General features: G+C 42.2%; 1 protein-coding gene across 1 annotated transcript in view; it reads left to right on the top strand.

Annotated features, from left to right (window-relative positions):
- The window catches only part of elp4 (elongator acetyltransferase complex subunit 4), a 55,940-nt gene that overhangs the window by 19,918 nt on the left and 12,903 nt on the right, over window positions 1-23,119 (top strand). Inside the window, exons 8-9 of the mRNA XM_069693660.1 lie at window positions 629-737; window positions 3,163-3,269. Coding sequence (XP_069549761.1) covers window positions 629-737; window positions 3,163-3,269 — 216 coding nt within the window. The remainder of the gene's footprint in view (window positions 1-628; window positions 738-3,162; window positions 3,270-23,119) is intronic.

The raw sequence follows: 23,119 nt of genomic DNA, 5'->3' as shown, positions 1-23,119 counted from the left end.
CACAGAGAGAAGGATGTGAATGATTCAGGAGGCAAAGGGATTAATAATGCAGGACTCCCTCTCTCCCTCTGTCCCAATGTCCCTCTCTCCTCCTCCCTTCCACTCCCTTTACCCTCTACCTTCCCTTTTGCATACCTCTCCCTCATTCTTGCTATATACTGTATTCACCCCATATTTGTCCTATTTGTTGACAAGTCACCGACCTAACCAGTAGGGGGAGCTATCCTCATCAAGCCTATGTTCTTCTCCCACTTCTCCTGTGCTCCCCTGCTGGGTGAGGGTTTCAGATTGTGCAGTAACTGTGAGACCTTTCGTAAAAGATGCTGTTTGATGAAGTAAAATAATTTCACTGAATTTTCTCATGGAATTCTTGTAGCTGTATGACTGATGTGAGGTGTATGTCCATTTGTTTGCCCCAACATCACCTGTGTCACCCCCCTCTGTGCTTTCCCCTTTATACCTCATCACACTTGCATAAGCCATGGGCAGGAGTGACCTGGCCACAGGAAATGATGACCTAATTTAATTGCAACACTGATGGCCCGTCAGGAGGCTTTTAATTACCTGCTCATGTTCTCTCTCTCTCCCTCTCTCCCTCCCTCAATCTTGATCCCACTCGATCCTACAGGACAGAGCTCTAATGGGCAGCATAACCAGGCTATGTGACAATGCCATAGCTTTGGAATCATTCAAAGGCTCTGAGAGAGAGACCAACCTGCTCTACAAAGACTACCATGGTAAGAACACACGCATACACACACATACACACACATACACAGACACACACACACACACACACACTTGCTTATCTTTCTGTCTCTTTTCCATCAAATACACACACATACAGACAGGCAATGCATTAAGGCTGGGGCTGGGCTGTGGATGGAGGCAGGGCAGCCCCCTTGCAGGCCAGGCTGTCAGTGCGCGTTAGTGTGCTGCTGCTCAATCAGACGTGCTCCTCAGTAGACAGGCCGGGGGGGATTCAGCTGCCACGCTGTACCCCCTCTCCCTCGCACCCTCACCCCCTCCATCCCTGCCTCCCCCCTCCAGCAGAGCCTCTCTCCCTCTCGCCTCGCCCACTCTCCATCCCCGGTCCCATACCCCTGAGGCTCTGGAGCAGAGCAGACCAACACTGGGGAATCGATATTCTCACCATCATTCTCTCTTCCTCTCTGCCTCTATCTCTCTATCCCTCGCTCAATGTCTCCATGGCCAGCATGCTCTGCTAATAAATGGAGGGCAAGACTTTCAGTAGGGGGAGAGGACACCGGTAAGGGACGGTTAGAGGGAAAGAAACGAAGAAAGAGGAGGGGAGGGAAGCGTAGTTTGTCTTTGCTCTGCCGGTCCTCACCATCACTTTTTCGGCACAGTTTTATCATTCCCTCTTTCTCCCGCTTGCTTCCCTCTTTTCTATCACTCTATCACACTCTCCACGCATAAAGGTCAGTTTAAGCGAGTGGGGTATTTTTAGCAATGCCTCTCGAACTCTCCCACTCACTCTTGCGCTTTTCCTCTCATCCCCACCCCCCCCCCTCTCTCTCTCCCTCCATTCCCCCCCTCCCCCCCCCTCCTCGGGTTAGACAGCCCTGGTTGTGACAGATGAAGGGACGAGATTGAAAACATTCAATGGCAGATTTTGGTCTCATCCACCAGCATGTTTTATTTAGATAGCACATCCCGTAGTGATCACATTCCTCTGCATTGTAAAGGCAGGTGGCTTTTAAACTCATTCAACATATGAGTGTCATACAATGTTCTTTGAAATTTGCAGTGAATATTGTTTTAATGTCTTATTCAAAAATATAACGGTCTCTTTTAACCAACCAGCAAAACTTTGGTTGGATTATGAAATACATTTATGCGTACTATTGTTTTGATGTGTGCTCATGAGTGCAAACGCATCTGGTACAAGTGTGAGAGTGCATGTGGCTGCGCGTGCGTGCGTGTTTGCGGCAGCAGTTCAGGGCTGCTCAAAGCATGCTGGGAAGCCTGTCACTGCAAATCAGGCAAGGGGAAATCACCCAAGTGCACAGAGTAGAGAACCCACCATCCCCCACTTTCTCTGTCTGTCTTCCTTTCTCCATTACTCCCTCGATCTCTCTTTTCCTCTCTCATGCTTATTCATAACACCCCACTTCTACAGTGTGTACCCTGTTTTATGACAATGCAACGGTGGTGAAATGAAATAAGGAACAATGAGTAAAAACATCCCCCAGACCTTTTTCTTAGCTTTTGTAGGATTCTTGGTTTGAATGTTTTGTTCCCTGTCGTTCAATGCTCTAATGTGTCCCAGTAATAGTTGGCAAGTTTCCTTTACCCGTGCTCCAGCCCACAGGAAAATAAAAGAAGAGAGTAGCTGATATAGAAAGGTTTGCAGATATCTGATAACAAGTAGTTTCCACAGTAATGCTTTTCATTTCATTGTAGTACTGTAACCGTTACTTACTGTAACTATATGCTTTGTTATGATGTAGTTGTCTGAAAAATACTTTTAATGCGTAATCTATTACATCCACATAAAACATTTTCAAAAAACTGTATTTTGCAATCAGCAGGTGGATCCTTGAAATTGGTCATATCAAAATGAGAAAAACGTCTAAAGTCTAAAATGTATTAAAAAAAAAATGTATACTATTAGAATTTGTCTTGGCATTTTCAAATGAAAAGAAGTAGTTTGTCATCTGTAAAACAGATGAAGACTTAAATTTGAAAATATTTTAAACTAACGAAACATCTGTAAACATGCACTAAATTCAGTTTGAGATATAAAGCATTATTTGCTAATTGTTCTAATACAGATCATATCTTTAATAATTATTGCTTGATACTCAAACTTTATCTTGCAATCCTAGAGCAGAGCGACATTCTTTCACCATAAGATTTTTGATTTTAATAATGTGGGTTAATGTATTATGGTAGTTGGTCATAATTCATAATGAATCTGTAATGTGTCATTTTGATGTAGAAATATAAAATACTTATTTTACACTGAAATAAGAAAGCCTTCTTCTGTCCAGCACCAAGGGAGTTATTATTGGCATAGTGTCACATAATACATGCACACTGTGGATAGGACAGGAAGATCTTCCTTGTAGCTTTGCTGTATTTTTTATGCACTGTTAAGCGCTTTCAGGTTTAATCTCCTCCCTCCGTCCTATATAGGCCTGCTACATGTACACCAGGTACCTCACCTGAATTGTCTGGCAAGCCAACTCCCTGACCACAAGGACCTGGCCTTCAAGCTCAAGAGAAAACAGTTCACTATTGAGGTATGTTGTCGAGGTCACTAAGTGGTTCTTCATAAACGAAGCAGTGTTCAGTGGTTGTACCCCGACCCTTGTATTTTTAATGTAGCCTCTCAGTCATTTTTCTTTTGTTTTGGTTTGTGGCCCCATTTCCAGCTCCATCGCCATCCAACCATTAACCAAAAACAGGGGCTGATTTAGATGCAAAGTAATTATTTATTAAGAAAGTTTACATTAGGTTTCGCAGCGTTCATCCTCTTCCTAATGTTACTGAAATTCAGTGCAGATGATAATGACAAGTCTCTTACAAAAGTGAAGCTCTGCCAACCTCTTGTTTTATTTTTTCTGCTATTGGGTAGAAAATTCAAAGGTGAAGCTATTGATTATAAACTGTTGCTGCCACACTTACTACGGTGTAACATCAAGAAGCAACAGAGTGAGAAAAATCTATCAATAGTCATAAATATACAATGAAGAAGTACTGATGTCATTTTAAGTTAAATGTATGGTTCACATTTTTGTTATATTCAGGACGTAACTAGTCATGACACTGATGCATGAATATGTCCTGCATGAATTTTGCACTCTAACAACTCTTTTGTTTTGACTGACAAAAATGAGGCAACCGCAACAAACAGGGTTGCATTAACGGAAACATTTTATACCACAATAGCTCTTGAGAGAATGAGCTATCTAAGGTAGGTCCTGCTTACTTTATTTGACAGGTCACTGTTCACTCATTCACCAACTGGCAACAGTAATGACATGCTGATGGAAAGGAGTTGTACTTTATATTGTACTGCAAGTTCATTTGAATGGCAGCGTAATATCCAAAGATCCTTTGCTGAATCCTCTCCTGCGGATGTCCGTCCATCCGTCCGTTCGTCAATTTAAGAAGATGAATATACGTTATATACAGTACGTTGAATGGTCTTTCTCTTTCTTCGTTGATTTTCATTCATAATTTCTCATCCTCTTTCTTTCCTTGTCAGAGGTGCATCCATTTTGCATTTGTCATTTCATCACTCTTTCTTAGAGCAATCAATCTGTCACTGAGCTACCACTCTGGAGACAAATTAAGGGGCCCTCCTCTTAGCTCACTCTCATGATTGGTCCTCATTGCATTATCATTACCTTATCACACCCTCTGGTCCTTGGCTCTTAGTGAGTCCTATTGTCTCAGGCAGAATTTGAAGGGGAGGAGAGGAATGCCCACCCAACCCCCAAACTTCTCCACATCCCACAGTCAACCCCTTCTCTTTTTTCGCCAGGCATCATCATCCTTCTAACCCTTTCTACTGGCCCACTCCCTCTCCTTTCTCTGACCCCCCAAATAGGCCACTCCAGTATAGATTTATAAGGTCTGTAAAAGTCAAGGTGGTTATCCTCAATGGTCTTTTAATTAGGCCTCTTTATTGGTCAGGCCAGGGGGCCGAAGCGTAGAGCATCCCGGTAGCTCTGTGGGGCCTGGATACCGTGTCATATATCCCAGCAGCACATTGTTAAGACTAAGCTTTGTCTGCCTTCCTTGTTTAAGGAACTTTATTAGAGTTTTTGTGGAAAGGGAGTCCTAGTTTTGCACTGTCCTTAGAGCATAAGCTTGGAAGAAAATGAGTGCTATTCGCCTATGTTGTTTTTGAGATACTAAATTGGCTGCGATTGTTAACACAAGACAGTACATAATATGAAATGTCAATCAGAGTCCTTGGCGATGACACATCGTTATTAGTCAGGGAATTTCCAAGAGAACATTTTATCATATCACCAGTCATGCATCAGATCAGCCAAAACACAGATTAGTCACTGTAATACCCTATTATGTTCTTGTGTTGTGCACTCTGGCGCTGTGATCGGCTGTCATTAATTTGTACATCACCTGAGATGAAAATGTCATGACGATGTCAGCCCTGCATCCCTCTTTGCAGAAAGCATTGTCTATAGGAGCCCATGCAGGACCACTGTTGTGATCCGGCTACGTGGCCCATTCTATACTGTGTTTGACCTGTTGGCCAGCTGCCTCGGTGGGCCGCTGATTGACACATGAGATGGCGATTGGATTCTAAACCCAGTGTCTGGCATGTGACAGCCCACACCATCCCTGCTAATCACCTCATTTACTCAAGCTATAAGACTCCTCTCCCTGGGGCCACCTAATACAACATTCTCTCCAGCCGCTCAGTCTGCTGCCACACATCCTGCTGCTATGCCTTTCTTTCAACTTTTGACTCTTTTTCCACATTTGAAAAGCTGTGAATCCAGCAGCTCGCTCTATATCATTTATCTGGATTAATTTGTGATTTAGTGGTGAATGACAGGTGATGGACAGCACTATCTCCTCACCAGCTGGGTCAGGCAGGTGCATGTCACGCCAGCTACACATGGAGTTGTTCTGGTAACTAATTTCTAAACTTCTGTTTGACTCATGCTTTTATCACTGAGCACTTCAGGAATGCGGAAAATATGTGTTTGCCAGCACAGATATCACAGGTTTTTATTAAGATACACATTCTCTTGTATTTAGCAGTTTTATTAAGCAAGTCGTTTTTTTCCTTAATTTGATAGGTTTTAGTACATTCATTTCTCTCCCTTCTCTCAGCATCATCAATATTCTGCTAGTTTTGTGTTAAGGTTACCACGGTAACATTTGACGTTTCCGAGAGTTCAAGCTGCGGTTGATGAGCAGTTATTAGCCATGATGCCTGAAGCCAGAATTAACCCATGGCCCTGTCTGAGCAGGTAGGGGAGTGTTAGGTGTTTAGACAAGATTAACACATACTCATAGACACATACAAACATTACTTTCTCCCACACATAGAGATATTGACATTCATGCAACAGCACAAGCACATACGTATTGAGAAAGGCAGGCACGCCATATGTGATAGAAACATTCCCAAACACGCAATGCGTGAGAAGTTTCCCAGTCACTCATATTAAACTGACAGAGGCTTCTGTCACTAGTTTCACAATGCAAGATGCTTTGAGGATGAAGCACTGAAGAATGCAGATGGCACGCAATTACATTCTCTTTACCTTTGCTTGACCCTTTAAACTGACAGGCAATGTGCCTGTGGGGTTGTGGGGTGCCAGAGGCAGGTCACAGGGTCAAATACAGTATAATATGAGGATTTGTGTCAAATTAGTCTTCTATTAGAGAGCCTATTTGGAGGTGTCTGCTGCAAATCATGTCACAATGGTTATGTAGTCTATCCATAGAAAAACATTGTTGTATTGGGAACTTTTAGTTTTGATTTAATGTTTTGATTTTTTTGTTTTTTTATAGTATTTTGTAGCATTATAAATTCTATAGAGAAAGTCTGTAAAAGAAAGACATGAGAGTGGAGGATGAGATGTGATGAAGGTTCAAGCCAGATCCAGACCGAAAATGTCAGAGCGCCATCAAAGTTTATGACTTGTGGGTACATTTCAAATCCTTGTTCATCTGAATGAACAAGTTTGTTTGCCAATCCAGAGTGCACGGGCAAAGAAACGGGGCTCAAATTTAGCTGAAATGCTGCCCAAACATCATCTGTCGCTGCTGCTGTCGCTGATCCCGGTAGCTTACCTTAATGCTAACGCCATATTTCCGCTGTTCACACTGTTAAGATGAAATAATTCCTCCTGAAGTTGCATTAAACTTTTGCCTGAATATTATAAATTGCTGTGCAGTGTTTTGGCATCTGATAGGCCTTGAAATGTATGGATCAGTTACTTAAACTGGACTTTCTGGGTTGTATTTTATCATTTTTCCGGCACCTGATAGAACACATCCCCACGAGCGCAGGCTCTGGGGTGTTTTAACTCAGGACTTTTGATCTTAATGCTGACATATAAATGCCCCAACAATACAAACACAGATGTCTCGTAACAGCCACAGTGTGGTGTTAAAGATAATTAACCAAAAATGACATAGAAATTGTTGTGTTAATGTGATTCAGCACTGCATTTTAACCCTCACACAATCAACTCCTTAATCCTGCAAACATTTTGAGTTGTCCAGTACCCCTCCACATGAACTGGGCATCAGCCAGCTGATTCACTTTTTAGGGGAGTGCGAGGGAAGCAAAGATGGAGCAGAAAAGAAGATTATGGTGTTACTGAATAGAAGAAGACTTAAGGGGAAGAGGAAGCCAAACTGAAAGAGTCCGAGGGAGGTGTATAGAGTAGGTTAATGTTTTTTGGCATGTCCTCAAAATGTCTTTAAGACAACGCCTGTGTCTGCCCCCTGTTGAAGCCCGTGGGTGCCGAGGGAAGGGTGTTAATGGACCTATGTGAGGAACAGGGCGAAGGCTTGGAGAGGAGGGGGGAAGGCATAAGCGGAGAGGAGCAGTTAAGTGATTCTCAGGTCAGGTCTAATTAAAATGAGGGCTTTTCCTCAGAGGCAACAAACCGTCTTATTGAGAGAGAAATAAAAAGGGAGGGAAAGAAAGACTTGCAGAATGCAGAATGATTTAGACAGAGACTGAGTCCTAAGGGCTTGTTTTTGTATTTGTTTATATGTTTGTTTGTATTCCATGCCTGGTCATATATCAGCTTCCCCATGCCTCAAATAATGCTTGGCACTAAATGTCAGAGAAAAGCCAGTGCTGAACAAACTCGTATGTAGAGAGAAGTGAGTTCAGTGATTCAATAGCAGATCCCAATGACTATTTCAGAGAAAACTAAATGCAATGGGCTTGCTGGATGTCCTGAACCTATTGGTAGCTTGCAAAAAATCCTTTTGATCCTCCAAACTGTGAGCCTGTGATTCCGAAATCTGCCTAGAGAATCACGATCAGATGGGAATGGACCTTTGGAATAATATTCCAATTGAATAATTTATACTTCCTCCCTCTGCGCACACCAGCCTCAGTCACATTTGGGAATGAGGTGTGCTTATGGTTTGTGCGTGTATGAAAAAGAGAGAGAGAACTCAGTGCAGGCCAGTCAGTGGCACGCGATTGTACCCCTCAGCTGAACAATATTCACAACATACATCAGATTTGCATCTATTATTTAACAGGGATTTTATCTATTCGGCAAATGTGCATGTGTTTGAAAAGACCCAGCTTGTAAATTCTCTGCGCCGAGTCTTTGGCGGGTTGGGAGCTGCAAACGTGTGTTTTTTTTGGGGGGAGGGGGTTGTTTGTTGTGGTATCTGCGCCGTGTGATTCAGGTTTTCTGCATTAAATCTATGGACGTTTTTAATGCTGATCTTTGTTAATTCTATTCATTGAGAGAACCAAACCTGAAACCATGTCCACTCCACTAATGTGATGAATCAACTGACTTTTATGAGTGGAAGTGCAAGTGAAGTCATAGTAGCCTGGGTGTAGAAGATGTGCTTGTACTAATAAGGTCAAGGTTCAGAAATCACTGAGGACACTGGCTAAAACTTAAATTTATTGTTTTTTGGGTTTTTTTGTCAAGCGCCTTGGGATAAAAAGCAATAGCAGTTGTGTTTGCGGTAGCCAAGTCAAAGCTCGGTAAGAGAATATTTGGGACAGCCAAATGTGCTGCCCTCCATACCATATCAACAAAACGCCGAAACGTTTCTTTCAAACGGACAGTATTAAAGCAAAACAAAACAGGGCATATGTGCTCCTCCTGCCAGACTGAGTAAGAGTGTGGTCTGCCTGAATTCGCCATGGAAGTGAAGCTGTTTCATCAGTGAGCAGTGAACCCTTAACATGGTCCATGCACCACTCAGCCCCCATCAGACTAGACCGGCCACATTGGACTCAGATCTGATTAAAGTAGCCCTAGTTGTCTTCAGCTCCCATTAGAGAGAGGAAAGAGGCTATAACTTGCATGCCACCCTACATCCATGGGGTCTTGTGGCACTATAGGGTATGTATAAGTATGTTCAGAAAGGGCTCCTATTAGCATAATGGTAGTGACTGAGGAACCAATAGCCCCCCTGGTGCTTAAAAACTGGGTCTCCACTGTATCTTTGGCTTTCTCATTGTAGTGTTAGGTTTGAGAAAATACTGTCTAATTTTGCCTTAGGTTGATGCACTTTTTGTGCAAGTCTTAAAAACTGTTTGCAAGAGTAGCAAATAAGTTCACTGCAAATCCTGTGTCAAACCTCTGTTGCTTTTCCCCCCTAGTCAGGCTCAGTTCATACTTGGTGTTCTTTTAAGTTCAATTGTGTAAACGTAATCAATAGACTCACGGACGCTCACGGAAACTAATAAACATACATGCGGCAGTACATATATTAGTGTTTCACTTTAGAGACATATGAATAATCTGCCACTGTGTCAATTAGCGCGCACAAGATAGGACGTCTTAGAAATTCTAATCATGCATACAGTATATTTGAAAAAAGGTACAATTTGTTAATTGAAAGTTCAAACCCTAAGTACTCAATAATCCATATGTTCTCCACTGAAAACATTGTCCATTCTAAAGTTGCACAAAAACATTATCGCTACTATTATTGAGACAAAATAGTGTCAAAAGGCAGTGACCGTCTCATTTTAAATGAAAGTGTGTCCCCACTGCTTTTGGTCCACAGAGAAAGTTAAATTTGCCTTCATGAGCACAAACAGCTCCATGGTCGGAGTGGTTCAAAGGTGGAATGTTGATCCGGAGCAGGAGCATCAAACTCAGGAAGGCTCTCTGCGTGGGTCCTAAAAATAACTTTCCCACACTCTCACTGCTCAGTGTCCTGGGGGGGTCAGGAGGAGGACTGTGTGTATGTATTTCTCTGTGTGTCTGCTCAGTGTTTAGGTATGCAACGCTGTTGTAATACAACATTGTGAATGGTAATACAATAGTGTCTGCATTTAGAGCCTTGATCAAAATGTCCATTTTATTCAGTGCCTTCAGCTGAAATCTCAAAGATTTGCCATCAGACACATTCACATACCTCTACGAGCATGCAGTACCATGAGCCTGGTCGCAAACAGAGTTGAAGGCAGCAGAAATTTGGTTCCTTAATACTCTTATGTGAAGGTTGACCATCACATGTCTGCATTTTTTTAAAAAACATGTTTTTCCTGTTCACTACAGCACGAGATCCCTTGAAAAGTGTTTCCACACGAGGAGACAGCCTCATTGTTAGAAGTCCATTATTTCTGGACCCCAGACATACAGAGTGCTGTATTTGTGCCTACTGCATTCTTTTGTTTGTGTCACAACAGAGTAGAAATACCAGATCAGTTGGACACTTAGCCTTTTTCTAAATGCTTTCTCTGTCAGCAATCCCTCAATGACGAAAACAAATTGGGTGTCTTGATCCTCTTTCTGTGTCTTTATCTCCAAACACACCATAAAGGCATTTGTTTCAGCTAATCATGGGAGCTACTTAACCCTTGCTACTGCGAATATGCTTGTATTTAAAAAGGATTCACCCAACAGTCAACACAGAGTTGTTTAAAGTGCTGTCGGCCATTAAGGGAAGTTGGCCCGGCTGCTGAATGTAGTGGTGCTCATGAATTTTATGAGTGCCAAGTGTCCCTGTCCTTCAGAGTTCACAGGTGGCTATTGAAAGGCCCAGCCAGATGACGGAGGATAGTTAAGACACATATAGAGCCCTGAATAGACTTTAATGATACGCAGTAGATAAGTCGGAGGACCATTCGAAGGGCAAGGTGGTGACGCTTTACCCAAAGGTTTGCGACCTCATGTTGGAGTCAGTGGTTTTGTATTTATGCGGCAAAAATAGAAACATTTTCTTTGTGCATTTCTCAGTGTGTGCGTTCGTGCTATCTAACACTCATACGCAAGTGCGTGAAGGTGGAGGGGGGGTGGCTCTGGGTGGGAGAATACTCCAGTGTGTGGCTTAACCAAACTTTCCTTTTGTCCCTAACAATGATGAGTGATGATGAGTGACAGGGGTGTTAGGAGTGGGATCTGGGGAACAGAATGTGCCTAAGCAGCGCTCACTCAAACTAACACAAAAGGCAGCAAAAGGTCAAATCTGAGGCAAGCTTCTTATCTGCTGGCACATAACATGGCACTACCCATGTATCTTTTAATAAGATAAAGTATTTTATTTGTCTTCTAACATGCTGGCATTATGTTTATGAAGTTTAACTGCCATCCTAGATCTTTTTGAAAAGAACTTAGCAATCATTTTGAAGCATGCAAGTTCTGTCAGTTATTGATGATCGAACTTGTTTGTTCTAACAGCGAGCCCCTGAAATACTTCTTGCCTTTTGTTTTCTCTCATTTCAAACTTTAATAACAAGCCTCAAGATGCTCTCCAATACTGAAGCATACTGAATATCAGTATATTCGACACGCTGAAGCAAGTAAGAAAACATGCACTATTGTTCTGTTGTTATACAAAATCCATACATTGTGCTTACACAGCCCTGCTAAACACACACACACACACACACACACACACACACACACACACACACACACACACACACACACACACACACACACACACACACACACACACACACACACCCCTGCTTTTACCCACACACACACATTGTGCCCCACCGCCAGCTAGGGATGAGCAGGACTTGCGTGCAAGTGTTTCCCAGGAGGCAGTCGTAGACGGAGGGTTCTGAGGCCCACGGATGGCTCTAGATGGCAGTTAGTGAGGAACCAGTATTTTTCTTTTGCCTGCTCTCCTCCTACCCCTCCCCCTTTCTGAGCTCAGGCGGTGATCGTAATGGGGGGTGACAGCTCACCTCTCCCTAGCGTGCCTACAGTCCTCGGAGCGTTAGACCCCCCCGCGTAACCCTACCACCACCCCCAAGTCCCGGAAGGCCACAAAGGTTACTCCATATGTTAGTCAGAGGATTCTTATGAATTTTTTTTTTTTTTCTTCAGACGAGGATATTTTCTGTCAAGTCTAGAAAGATTTGTCCGGATCAAATCAAATGCGATATATTTCTGCTCGATCCCCGCATCATAAATATGTTTGCCCTGTGTGGAGTCCCTTTCGTTGTTTTATTTTTTTTGCACTGTCATCCTGTGCCTCCTGTTCTTCTGTGTGGGTTGCGACTCAGTGGTGTGAAAAGATCCAGGGCCTGGAGTTTCACATCTATTAGAGGCTTCATGTTTGGAGAGGGAAGTGATCTGATGGCCTGATGTTGTACGCTCACTTACACAGACTGTTTGAACGTGGACCTCATGTACGCTTGCTTCATCACCCACTGTGAATGTGTGTAAGACTACATGTATACGTGTGTTGCCTTGCTTTGCGTTTAGCATGCTTATAATTCAGATGTGCATCCTTTACATGCATTGCGATTTTACAGGTATCGTTTCTCCTGAAGATTATGTTTCATTTATTTTGAATATACTTTGTTTGACATAAAAGGAAGATGAATATAAACCTCAGCGTAATTGCTATTTCAACAACTTTGTTTGTTGTTTGTTCATTCAAAGGTATGACAGCAATATTTATTGTCTCTGTTTCAGATATCAGAGCTTTCACTTACTGAGCGACTTTATTTAGTCAGAAATAACCTGTTCACATCAACAAGAGGAGAGATCCCAGTGAATGTATCTCCATGTCAATCTCACAAAATATGAAAGTAAACAGACTCCTTTGATGCACATCCTTAAAAACACTGACATTCAGCAGTCATTGTTGTGCATCACCGTAAGTCTGGCAGGGAGACAAGAGAAGTAATGTAAACTTATAATCAATTCAGTACAGTAAATTTCTTAGACCCCTCAAAAGATAGCGTGTCTTGATGTTTATGTGTGTTTCCTGGCAACTGAGAGCATCATAAAAATGCACTCCCTGTTAATACCTATGCAAGATAGGTATTAACAGGGAGTGCATTTTTATAATGCGCGAGTGTGTGTATTGAGAGGAGAGTTTGCGTGCTTAGATGAGGAATAGTGCGCAAAAGCATGTGTAGTGGTGAATATTAGAGTAGGCAGAGTGTGTACAGAAAGTGCTTTCCCATTTCAAACTCACTCGCTGCTGTCCCTCCTTCTGTCTCCCTCTCACTCACTGTTTCTTTTGTTGGAGGCTTCCATCCTCTGCTCCTCTTTTTTTAATCATAGCCAGCTTTTTAAGTGTTGCTCCTTCTGCATTCAGGACCCTTATTCCAACTTAACAGCATTCACCTTCACCCTTTTCACCTCATTTGCTTCCAGACACAAAGTCAACTTGACACCTTGTAAGCTGCTGCCTGTTTTAAGAAGTTGTAATCACTGTGAACATTCAAGCTAAACTCAACTGCTGAACCTCATTTGCCACCTCCTACTCCCACCCAGCCGCCCTTAAAAAAAGAGAGGCGATCTGACCTGGATGCTCAGGCAGAAGTGCACAGGCAAAGCAGCATTGCTGTGGGAATCAATCTGCAATGTTAGAGTATGCAAGATAAGTGCCAAAGGGGTTGTGTGCAGCTTTCTGGCATCTTCTCTAAACACCCTGCAGGCTAAAGTGGAATCCCAGCCACGCCCCACATATCACCCCATGTAATGTTTGGGGACGCATTCAGCACTTGCACTGGACATGCGACATTTTTTTTAAGTGTTTTATGTTTTGTTTTCACCACGAGCTTCATTTCTTTTCTCACTGCGGTGTACAAGTGTATTACCACTTCAGGCCTTAATGGCATCCTACATATCAGAGGGGATGCACTGGCCTGGTGTAATCTGACTCGTCTTAATTACAGGCAGTATCCAGTAATAGGCTGCTCCCATAGATATCGGCCATTAGAGCAGTGTCTCTGGCAGGAGGGGTCTGAATGGCTACGAGGTAGCTGATAAAGAAGCCATGCCTCATTTCCCTCCAATTTTTTGTTCACACATCCCTGTATTAAAGTCAAGCGTGAAGATGGCAAAAGACTGTGTTAAATTGATTTACGTGTTCTCCTATTTGGTGGTAGCTAATCTGCTTTTCCGGATTGCTTTGTCAGCAATCACGGATCCTGTTCAAGTAAATGATTTCACTGAATTAAAGTTATTTCAGTTTGGATGCTGAAGTTTTCATGAAATTGTCTCTTTTCTGGACTTGTTAAAATTGATGTCAGTAGAGCGATCTTTTTTTCTCTCTCGTGAGTTTATGAAAGGACCCTGCCTGGGCCTGAGGCTTGCCTGTGTGGTTTCAATTCCAAATCCTCAAACCAGCAGGTGTTGTCTGCTAATTGAACCAAACCACAACAAGCATACTCAAACAGACTTCAGAAACTTCAACAAAAGTTCTTCTTTCAGCCGGCTTTTACTGTTTCCTCCCAACTGAATTGCTTTCCTTCTCTCCCCACAAGTTTCCACATGCTGTGTCGACTGTGTGTGCTCTCCCTGAGGGTGAGCTGGATGCTATGATTTACACTGATGTAAATGATGACCAGAAGGATATTGATGATACGTTCACAATCCTGCCATCTCAACCACTCACACTGCCTTTGTTAGCAGCCGAGCAGCATGTGATTGGATGACATGATATGTTTGAGAAATTCCACAGACATCTTCACCATCCATTTGAAATGCCATAAAACAAAGTCAAACCATTAAAGATAATATACCCATTATTAGTATGGAAATTAGAAATGGAATACCATAGAGCACTGAAAGCTTGTCACTTGAGTGACAGTTAAAGACACTCCTGGTTCAGTGCACTGTATTTAAGATATGTTTGATGTTTTTCAAACTCCATATTTGGCACATTATCCTCGGGTGGCAGCTCACACCTTGTTGGTATTTAAGACAGATTTCAGCGAATATTCCTGGATTGTGGTGGCGGTTTGCATTTAAGGGTGCAGCTCCCTCATAACAGGGAGGTGTCGTCTGCTGACAGATCACTGTCTGGATGAGAAAGCACAGCGGCATCCCACCTCATTACCGTAGCAACACACTAACCGAGGGACCGACACACTGCTCGCTGTGATTAAGATGTAAATTTCCTCTAATTGGAATGTAAATTCATACATTTATATGAAGACGTCAGCTGTCAGATTGCAATATTGTGTCCTTTTTTCTCCCTCTCCCCTGTTCCCCAGGCAGGGACTAGGTGCCTGTAATCTGTATCATACTCCCGCAGCCCATCCTGGGATTTGCCGTTTGTTTAATAGCGGACCCATTGTCCTGCATCCAGCCCGTCATTGTAATGCTTCCCATTCATGTTTCTGTGTTTTGTTGCAGTCTGATTTGCTCTCGCTACCTGTGTTTGTTCCTCCATGCATGGCTGAGCCGTCAGGGCTTTGGGGATGGTGGGAGGGGACTGTGAGACGGGGCTGGGGTCATTGGGTGGCCGTATTTTGTGTGTGCATCGATTACTTCTGCTGAATGTTCCTCAATGCAAATAAGTCTGCCACTTTGAGAGGAAGCACATGTATCTGAAGTAATTAATTTTACCCTTGAATGCCAGCTGTGGTGTTGGTGTGATGTGTTCCAAATTGAGCTTTCTCACCAAAAAGGTGTTAATTTAGAGATTTGGCAGTTGAAGTAAATGTGTTTGCCAATGTACTTTATATGGCCAATATCACTGGGATGTGTCTTTTTTTGTCCTACTAATTCTGAAACTGCACCATTATGCGAGAGATTACATTGTGATATGGCCCTGTATATGACAAACACAATTTTTTTCTAACTTAGATGGATGAACAGATGATGCACATTTACAACGGTGATAGCATTTGTGTATAATTCATCTAACTCAGTCTTGTACTTTGAAATAACCTTGTAAAGTTGCATGTCTGTGAACGTATATACATTTTTACATATTTTGACTACTTACTGTTGGGAGAGAAAAAAAATATTAGTAAAGTGAGTGTTCATATGGAGGATGCTTGATTTATATGTATGCGGACACTTAATACTTCAGGCAGGATACTAACCCTATTTTCACACAACAAGCTTTACCAATACCTGTGAACAGGTCATGTTCCTGAGGTGATTCATATGTACTAAAGAACAATAGCAAAATATCACACCTGGCATGCTCGCACAGAAGTAAACTAAATATCATTTGCACGAAGAAGCACAGGAGAGCAAAAACGTATATGATGTCTTTTCATGAAGATGTCTTCCATCTTTCCTTATCAGCACACCAAATGATATTTACATCAGACCGCCAGTGAATAATCATGATAATGCCATGCCGAAGTGACGTAAAACTCCGATGAATAGAAAAGTTGTTTGACTTGGGTATCAGATTTACTGGGCAATCATGAGAGCAGTATACTTAAAAAAACAAGATGTTGCATGAGATGAGCTGCTTGGGTTTCTAGACTGTCATTTTATTCCCTGTCTTAGCAATTGTGAACTAAATAGTACAATTTTACTGTTGAATTTTAAGAAATATCTACCTGACGTGTTTTATTGCACATATTTGATTAGCCAAAATGTTAAATTTTTGGATCAACTTTTTTGCTAAAGGTGTCCCAGGCTAAACACTGCAGCAAAGAGATGAAGAGTTTGCACAAAACTGACAATAATCAATTTAAGCCATCATTAGTCTCAAAATCCTTCAATGACTTAAGTTTATATTTACAAACTACAGACACTTGTAGTTGTGAGTTTATCATTAGTGAATGAAATTAGTGAGTCAAATCATCTCTCTTTTGTTGTGTGAAAGCCAGAACTGACTGGCATGTCTGCTCCTGCTCACTGAACATATTTTGATGACACGAACGCACAATCATTTCTTTTTTGTATGTGTGTTTGTGGATTGTCCTGATCATGAAGCGCCTCTGGGTGTGTACTTGAGGATCTTGCATATCTCCTGTACATTCCTTTCAGGCACAGGTAGTGTGTGAAATCTCACAAGTCACGCAAACCTCTCTACCCAAGGAGGTTCAACTGCTGGAATTGGCTGAGCATCGTCACGATTTTTCACACGGTTTCTGAGAAAGTATAATGTTTATATATGTGTGCATTCAGACCTTAATCAAATAATAACAAGACACAGAAACCTTAAAGAAAATGTGTTCACAGTATATCAGTGCGTGAAGTGTGTTGCAGGGTTTGACAACAGCATGTGTCGATGTTGGAGGGTGCAGGAAATAAAAAATAAAAAACACTTTAGCGCTCTGGAGGAAGCTCCAGGCCGTGTCAAGCAGGGAAGAAGGACAGAGAAGAGGTGAAGGGCCGCTACAATTTTTACATCCAGCCGCAGCTAAGAATATATGTAAAAGACAAAGTGATTTTGTAAATGGCCAGCAGGTCTTCATAGGCCTCGCTTTGTTGTGTTTTATGTGACAGCCAGGGATTCTCATGCAGTGGGATTCCAGCTGAGGGTTGAGCTGTACACCAGGAATCCTGACTATGCTGCCACAGCATGTCAATACTACTCCACCCACCTGTGGCACAAGATGTGTGCAATGTGCCCTCTCTCAATTAGCCCTTCACCAGGAAGGAATCCTAATAAACCTGCTCCTTTCACTTCCATTCCATCCATCATCTTCTGTTTATCGCACCGAATCAACGGTGTGGAAAACTGACACGTTCCCAGCCGTTGTTTCTGTTAACCAGGAATCTGCCTCTGGTCAGGTGAACCGCCCTGCTCTGGTCATGTGGGTTATTTAAAGTTTTAGATGTGCTCTTACATCCTGGTGACTTGAGAGCAGCCTATCAGGGATTACAAGCGGATGCACTCCCTGACACACCATCATCAGCAAATTACCATTCCACCCATCACCTGATTGTTCAGGTGTTAGAGGAGGAAGTGAATCATCTTTTTTGCCTTTGGCTGCCAAAATAAAAGTGATTCACATAAGTAGAAGCTGCTCTTTAGTTAAGATTTAAAATTCTGTGTATTAGGGACTTTGGTAATTTGAATAATTTTAGGGTATTTATGATGGAAATATTTGATGCTTTATACTCACTCACTCGTGTAGTTTTACGTCTCTTTTGCCACACAGTACCACACAGTACCACACAGTACCACACAGCTAATCAGGCTTGGCTCACCATAATCACAGCACAGACATACAAGAGGAGAGGAAGGGAGGAACTAGGGCAGAGAGAGAGACCATTTTGTCCCCCAGGTATGACAGAGTCACTCATGCAGAAAGATCCCACATGGAGGGAGGTGGGAGAGTGGTGTGGAGAGGGGGAGGGCGGGCAAGGGGCGTATGAAGGAACTCTTGGCTTCCTCTCCATGTTTGTACCACCCTTCCCTGAAAACACATCTGTCTTCTTTTTCTCTGCCACACACCTTTTCTGCATCCTTCACTCACCTTCTCACTCCAGTGCTGGAGACTTTTCACTCTTAACAGCTTAAACTGTTTTCTTCTCTTTGGGGCGCAAGTGTTTCCTGTCACATTTCATGCCACCTGCCATAATTTGTCAAACTTTCTGGGGAACGAGCTCTGTTCGCTCTCTTTTTAGCCTGTGTTCTTTGGCCTTCGGACACACTGCTGTTACCCCAAGCGGTCCGTCTTATATGCAAATACATACATGTCAGCTCCAGTCATCACCATTTTAGTCGGCGGCAGAGCTATCTCATGGCTGCATGCATTAAAACAATTCAACTTTGCCCCTCCCCCGCCACAATAATCATTTGCGGATGTGTTGGGTGAAATTTAGCAAGAAATTATCATTTTCTGAATCACTTCACTCTGCTTGCTCTGTGTTTGTTTCATTCTTTCTCTTTCTCCGTTTCGTCTTTGAGTTCTTTAAAAGACTTGGAGCCCCCTGCATGTTCTTCTTTTTGCTTCTTTTCTCTGTACTTTTTTTTCATCATTATCCAACAGCACTTTTCTGTGCGTGCAAATGCTTTCTGAACGGCGTCCTTTCTTCCCTTTCAGGCTGGATGTCATTGTTGCTGCCTGTGGGCTGGGTGTATTTATTTAGGGGTAATTGGTGTGTGGATGAGTGAGGTAATGAGGTGCATCCACACTTGGCTGCTCCCCTCCCTGAGAGCCTGAGACAGACGTAGGCTTGCTGGGCTCCGGCTTGAGCTGTACCACACTGCTGTCTCCTCCACACAGGCCAGAATGGCTCTTTCATACCCAGGTGGACAAACACAATCGCAGGGGCTGATACCTAAATGAGGCGTCTGCAGTTTGAAGTGGTGTGTGTATGTGTGCATGAGTGCATATCCATGTGAGTTCATATGCATGTATTTGCGGGTGGAGAGTGAAAAAAACCAAAAAAAAACAGCGCTTGGTTGTTTTGCCTGTCTCTGTCTCGAGTCCTTGTTTGTCTTGCAGCGTGTTTGTATAAGTGATTTTCCCTGTGTGTTTGTAAGTGCATGTATATCAGGCTGAGTGGGTGTTCAATGGAGCTCAAGGAGGACCTTTGGCTCTCGTAGCCCCCTGCCAACCTCAAACTGCCCCTGATGTCCTGCAGAGTTACCTAATGATTTCACTTACACCTCCCTTATCTGTCTGGCCTGTGTGGCAGGAACCGTCTGACGCTTCAGCCTTTACATGCCATTTGCTGCCTCATATCCTGTGAAATTCAATTGCACAGCTCTAACTGTAGCCAGAGTAGGGGGATCTCCCTCTCGCTCGCTCTCTCTCTCTCTCTCCCTCTCTAACTCTGTCATCACACACAGACTCTCTCTCTCTCTTTCCTCATAAACACACACTCTCTCTCCCTCAGCCTCCCATACATTTGTAAATACAAACATAAAAATGTATACCACCACACATTTTCCACATTACCTCAGAGCAAACTTGCATTTTTGTCTTTTAGCTCTCTAAAGTTGACACTTCACTTCAGGGACAGACTTTGAATGAAGTTTTAAACAGGAAAACTTGGATGTTTGCGGGTGCCCACAGGTGTTCGGCAGATAATATTATGCATAGATTGTTTTGTTGTTATCAGGGTAATTGGTGTGGACCTGCCAGTCTTTGATAGACACACAATTACTGTATGTGATGCATAAGTGGACTCATTTTAGGGCAGGATTTTGAGTTGCTAATGGTGCATTATTCAGCTTTTGGTCTGTCCCCAAAAGTGCCGGGCCAAATCAAACACGCCGCTCCAGGGTAATTGAGGCCCAATCCGCACCCCCTGCAGTGAGCAAGGCAGAACTGTAATCCCCTGACAACTCTGACTTGGCCCCAATCTGGCAGGCCGCCCATTTCCCAGCAAAACGCCTAACTCGGCATCGGGGAGAATGAAGAAGCTGATAGTCACATTTGGACCGCTTTCCAATTTTGTTATTCTTTTCAGCTCAGCTGCACTCTGTATCCATCCCTGTACTAACCCTTTCTTTTTCTTTTAAACCATACTTCATAGAATATAATTGCACCCTAATTACATAGCGCAAACTAATATTCTTACTCATTAGTCTTCTCCAGCTTTTGTGGTTTTGTGATCAAAGGTTCCTGACCAATAAGGCTACCCACCCAAACGACAGAAAAGCGTTTTTCTTTTTAAAAGAAACTGTTACAAGTGTCGTGAAACTGTGAACGGCTCGGTAAGAAGAGAAAATCGGAGAAAAACGTTTAGAGCGATCCATTGTGCTCATTTTGTCAGATGTAGGTTTGCGAAATGAGGAAAACAATGTCTTTATTGATCGTTAGTCACCTTACTAACCAAACTTTCCACTGCAACAAGCTATATACACAGTGTTTAGGTACAGCACACTTAACACCCATGCCTCCAAAATATCCACATCTGGAGCTGCATTGGTGCTCAAGTATATGTCTTACTTTGAGAACATTAAAAAGTTGTACTGTTCTTAATACCTAAATAAATGTATCATTGTCACAGCAGTAGCTGTTAAAAAAATCACTGTCATATTTACCTCTCATAATATGATCCATAAAAATAATACTGCTTCACTTTTCACAAAATTTTGGAACAATTTCTGCACTTGTTTGTTGTAATTTGATTTAGAGTCATTTTAAGACCGAGCATCAATATCCATTTTAAGAAACTGAAATAAGTCTTATTGAGCCAATGCATTACTCTACTCTTTGCTTTGCATTTTTTCCAAAGATGAACTATGCGAGGACTCTGTGAGGACTCTCTTTTGGTGACCAATTTGTGATCCAATGGCTGCAAAAAACACTTTTAAAAGCGGTATTTTCCCCCACTTTAATAGAAAAAGAAAAGTATTGAAAAAAACTAAACTAAAAGTAACAAAAAAAAATCTTTGGCATCATACAGGGTTGTTATGAAAGAAGGTCTATAAAAACTAAAAAAAAAAAACGAAGTCATGAGGAAACATCTGCATGTTTAATCCTGTTGTGAGTATTTAGTCTCCTTTCATTAATCTGTACGCATTTGCAGATGAAAATGTATTATGATGATCATTTGACAACATATCCGCAAACTTTTTTTTTTTTTTTTATCTGAATACCATGGTATTTCTTATTAAGTTACATTTGAAGTTAACATTTTTATATTGATTGTTGCATTATGTTTCTTGTCGTTGTTTTAAATTCCAGACATCCTCCCCAGTGTCACCTCTTTTAGGGGTCATTTGCAGGGAGGGTATAACATGCATTTAGTGCTGTCTCTCTGATTTTTAACTTTAGCATGTGTTGTCCCCAGGCCCCGGCTCACTGTTTTAATAGCTCTAGTAATGCTTCACAATTAACACTCAGCCAGCGCTTTGGGTTAGGTAATGGCTGGTGTGTCTCAGGCTAAATTAGAAAACACAAAACAAGAATTCCCCATCACCCACGGTGCTTCCAGGACCTAGGGGTTATGGGGGAAATGGAAGGTGGTGAATTTTTTGACAGGGCAGTCGAGGTGATGTCTCATTCCCTCTGACATCTTGAACACCCTAAAGGTAGCTTTGCCAACAGTCTACCCAGGAAGCACCTCACCTAGCTGTGGCTAAATTTACACAACCACCTGCCCACAGGGAGGGTACTGGAGAGTAGAACAGAGGTGGAGGTGGAGGTGGAGTGGGGATGGAGGGCAAATGGGGAAGGAGAGAAAGAGGAGGTAGGAGACTGAAGTGTGTTTATATACCAAAGAATCCAATGCATAATATGTTGATGTAGCTACATTAAATGTAATTTTCCTATTTGATTGAACAATACATCTAAATCAGGTTTTTGATTTTTACCTAGAAGGTTTTGCAGTTAAAACTTGTGTTATGAATTCTGCGTGGAGATGTATTATAGGTCCGATTTTTGGTTTCCTAAAGTGCCTTTAGGAGAGTTCAGTAGATTAGTGGGACGAAGCCTTTCAGCCCCCAGCGATCCCAGTACAAGTCCACTGAGAGCGCATCAGCCTTTTTCTCATCGCATTCCACTGTGTGATTGTGAAAGAGGTCACCCTCATTTCAGAGACAGTCGTAGTGGTGGGAAGATGGGTGGATGTGAAGAAGTACTTGAATATTGCCAAACAAGTCAGATAATACATACATGTCTTACTTCATAAGAAAGGACATCTAATGTGCTTCAACTATTTTGTTTTGACCCACCTCCAATGAAAGCAACTAATTTGTCTTGTCATATTGGGGAGGAAATTTTCTACTCTAAGACATTTTAAATTTTTACAAAATGCCAATTTTTTAAAAATAATTTCGAGCAGCATACTTGATCAAAACACTATGAATTATCTTCTGGTGACCGTCCATGTGACAGTAATTGTTGCAGCTCTGTTATACTGCATGTAAATGTAGTACCAGAAGCTATTGCCTAATGGAAATCTGACATTCCGTAGCAACATTTGTGAAATACCCAAGATATCATATTGGCACAGGTGTTTTGTTTTTTTGACCAGATTGTGTAGATATCGAACTAATTGTAGCTGGAAATTCAAGTTAATTAAAATTACTAATTTATCACTTTTTACATCAAATGTCAGAAACTGCTTCATAAACAAAACACAATACATCAACTTGAAATAAAATGTTTCATTTATTTTGACACATTTTCAGGCTTTTATGAATCGACAAAGACTCTAACCAGTTAAACTGTATATTCATGCTTCTTATGAATTTACTCAAAGCCTGCATATATTGAGGCTCTCAAGACGGACAGTCGAATAGAATGGTAACAATTCTAGATGCTCCCCAGTGGCAGAGTTCAGGCCGCTTGCCTGTGGGC

The sequence above is a fragment of the Brachyistius frenatus genome, unplaced genomic scaffold (assembly GCF_029030835.1).
Source record: "Brachyistius frenatus isolate BFR_SWC_R1_liver_20210118 unplaced genomic scaffold, ASM2903083v1 Contig_15, whole genome shotgun sequence".
In the NCBI taxonomy this organism is placed as follows: Eukaryota; Metazoa; Chordata; class Actinopteri; family Embiotocidae; genus Brachyistius; species Brachyistius frenatus.
The sequence above is the reverse complement of the archived record's forward strand: the minus strand, read 5'-3'. Positions and strand labels throughout refer to the sequence as shown.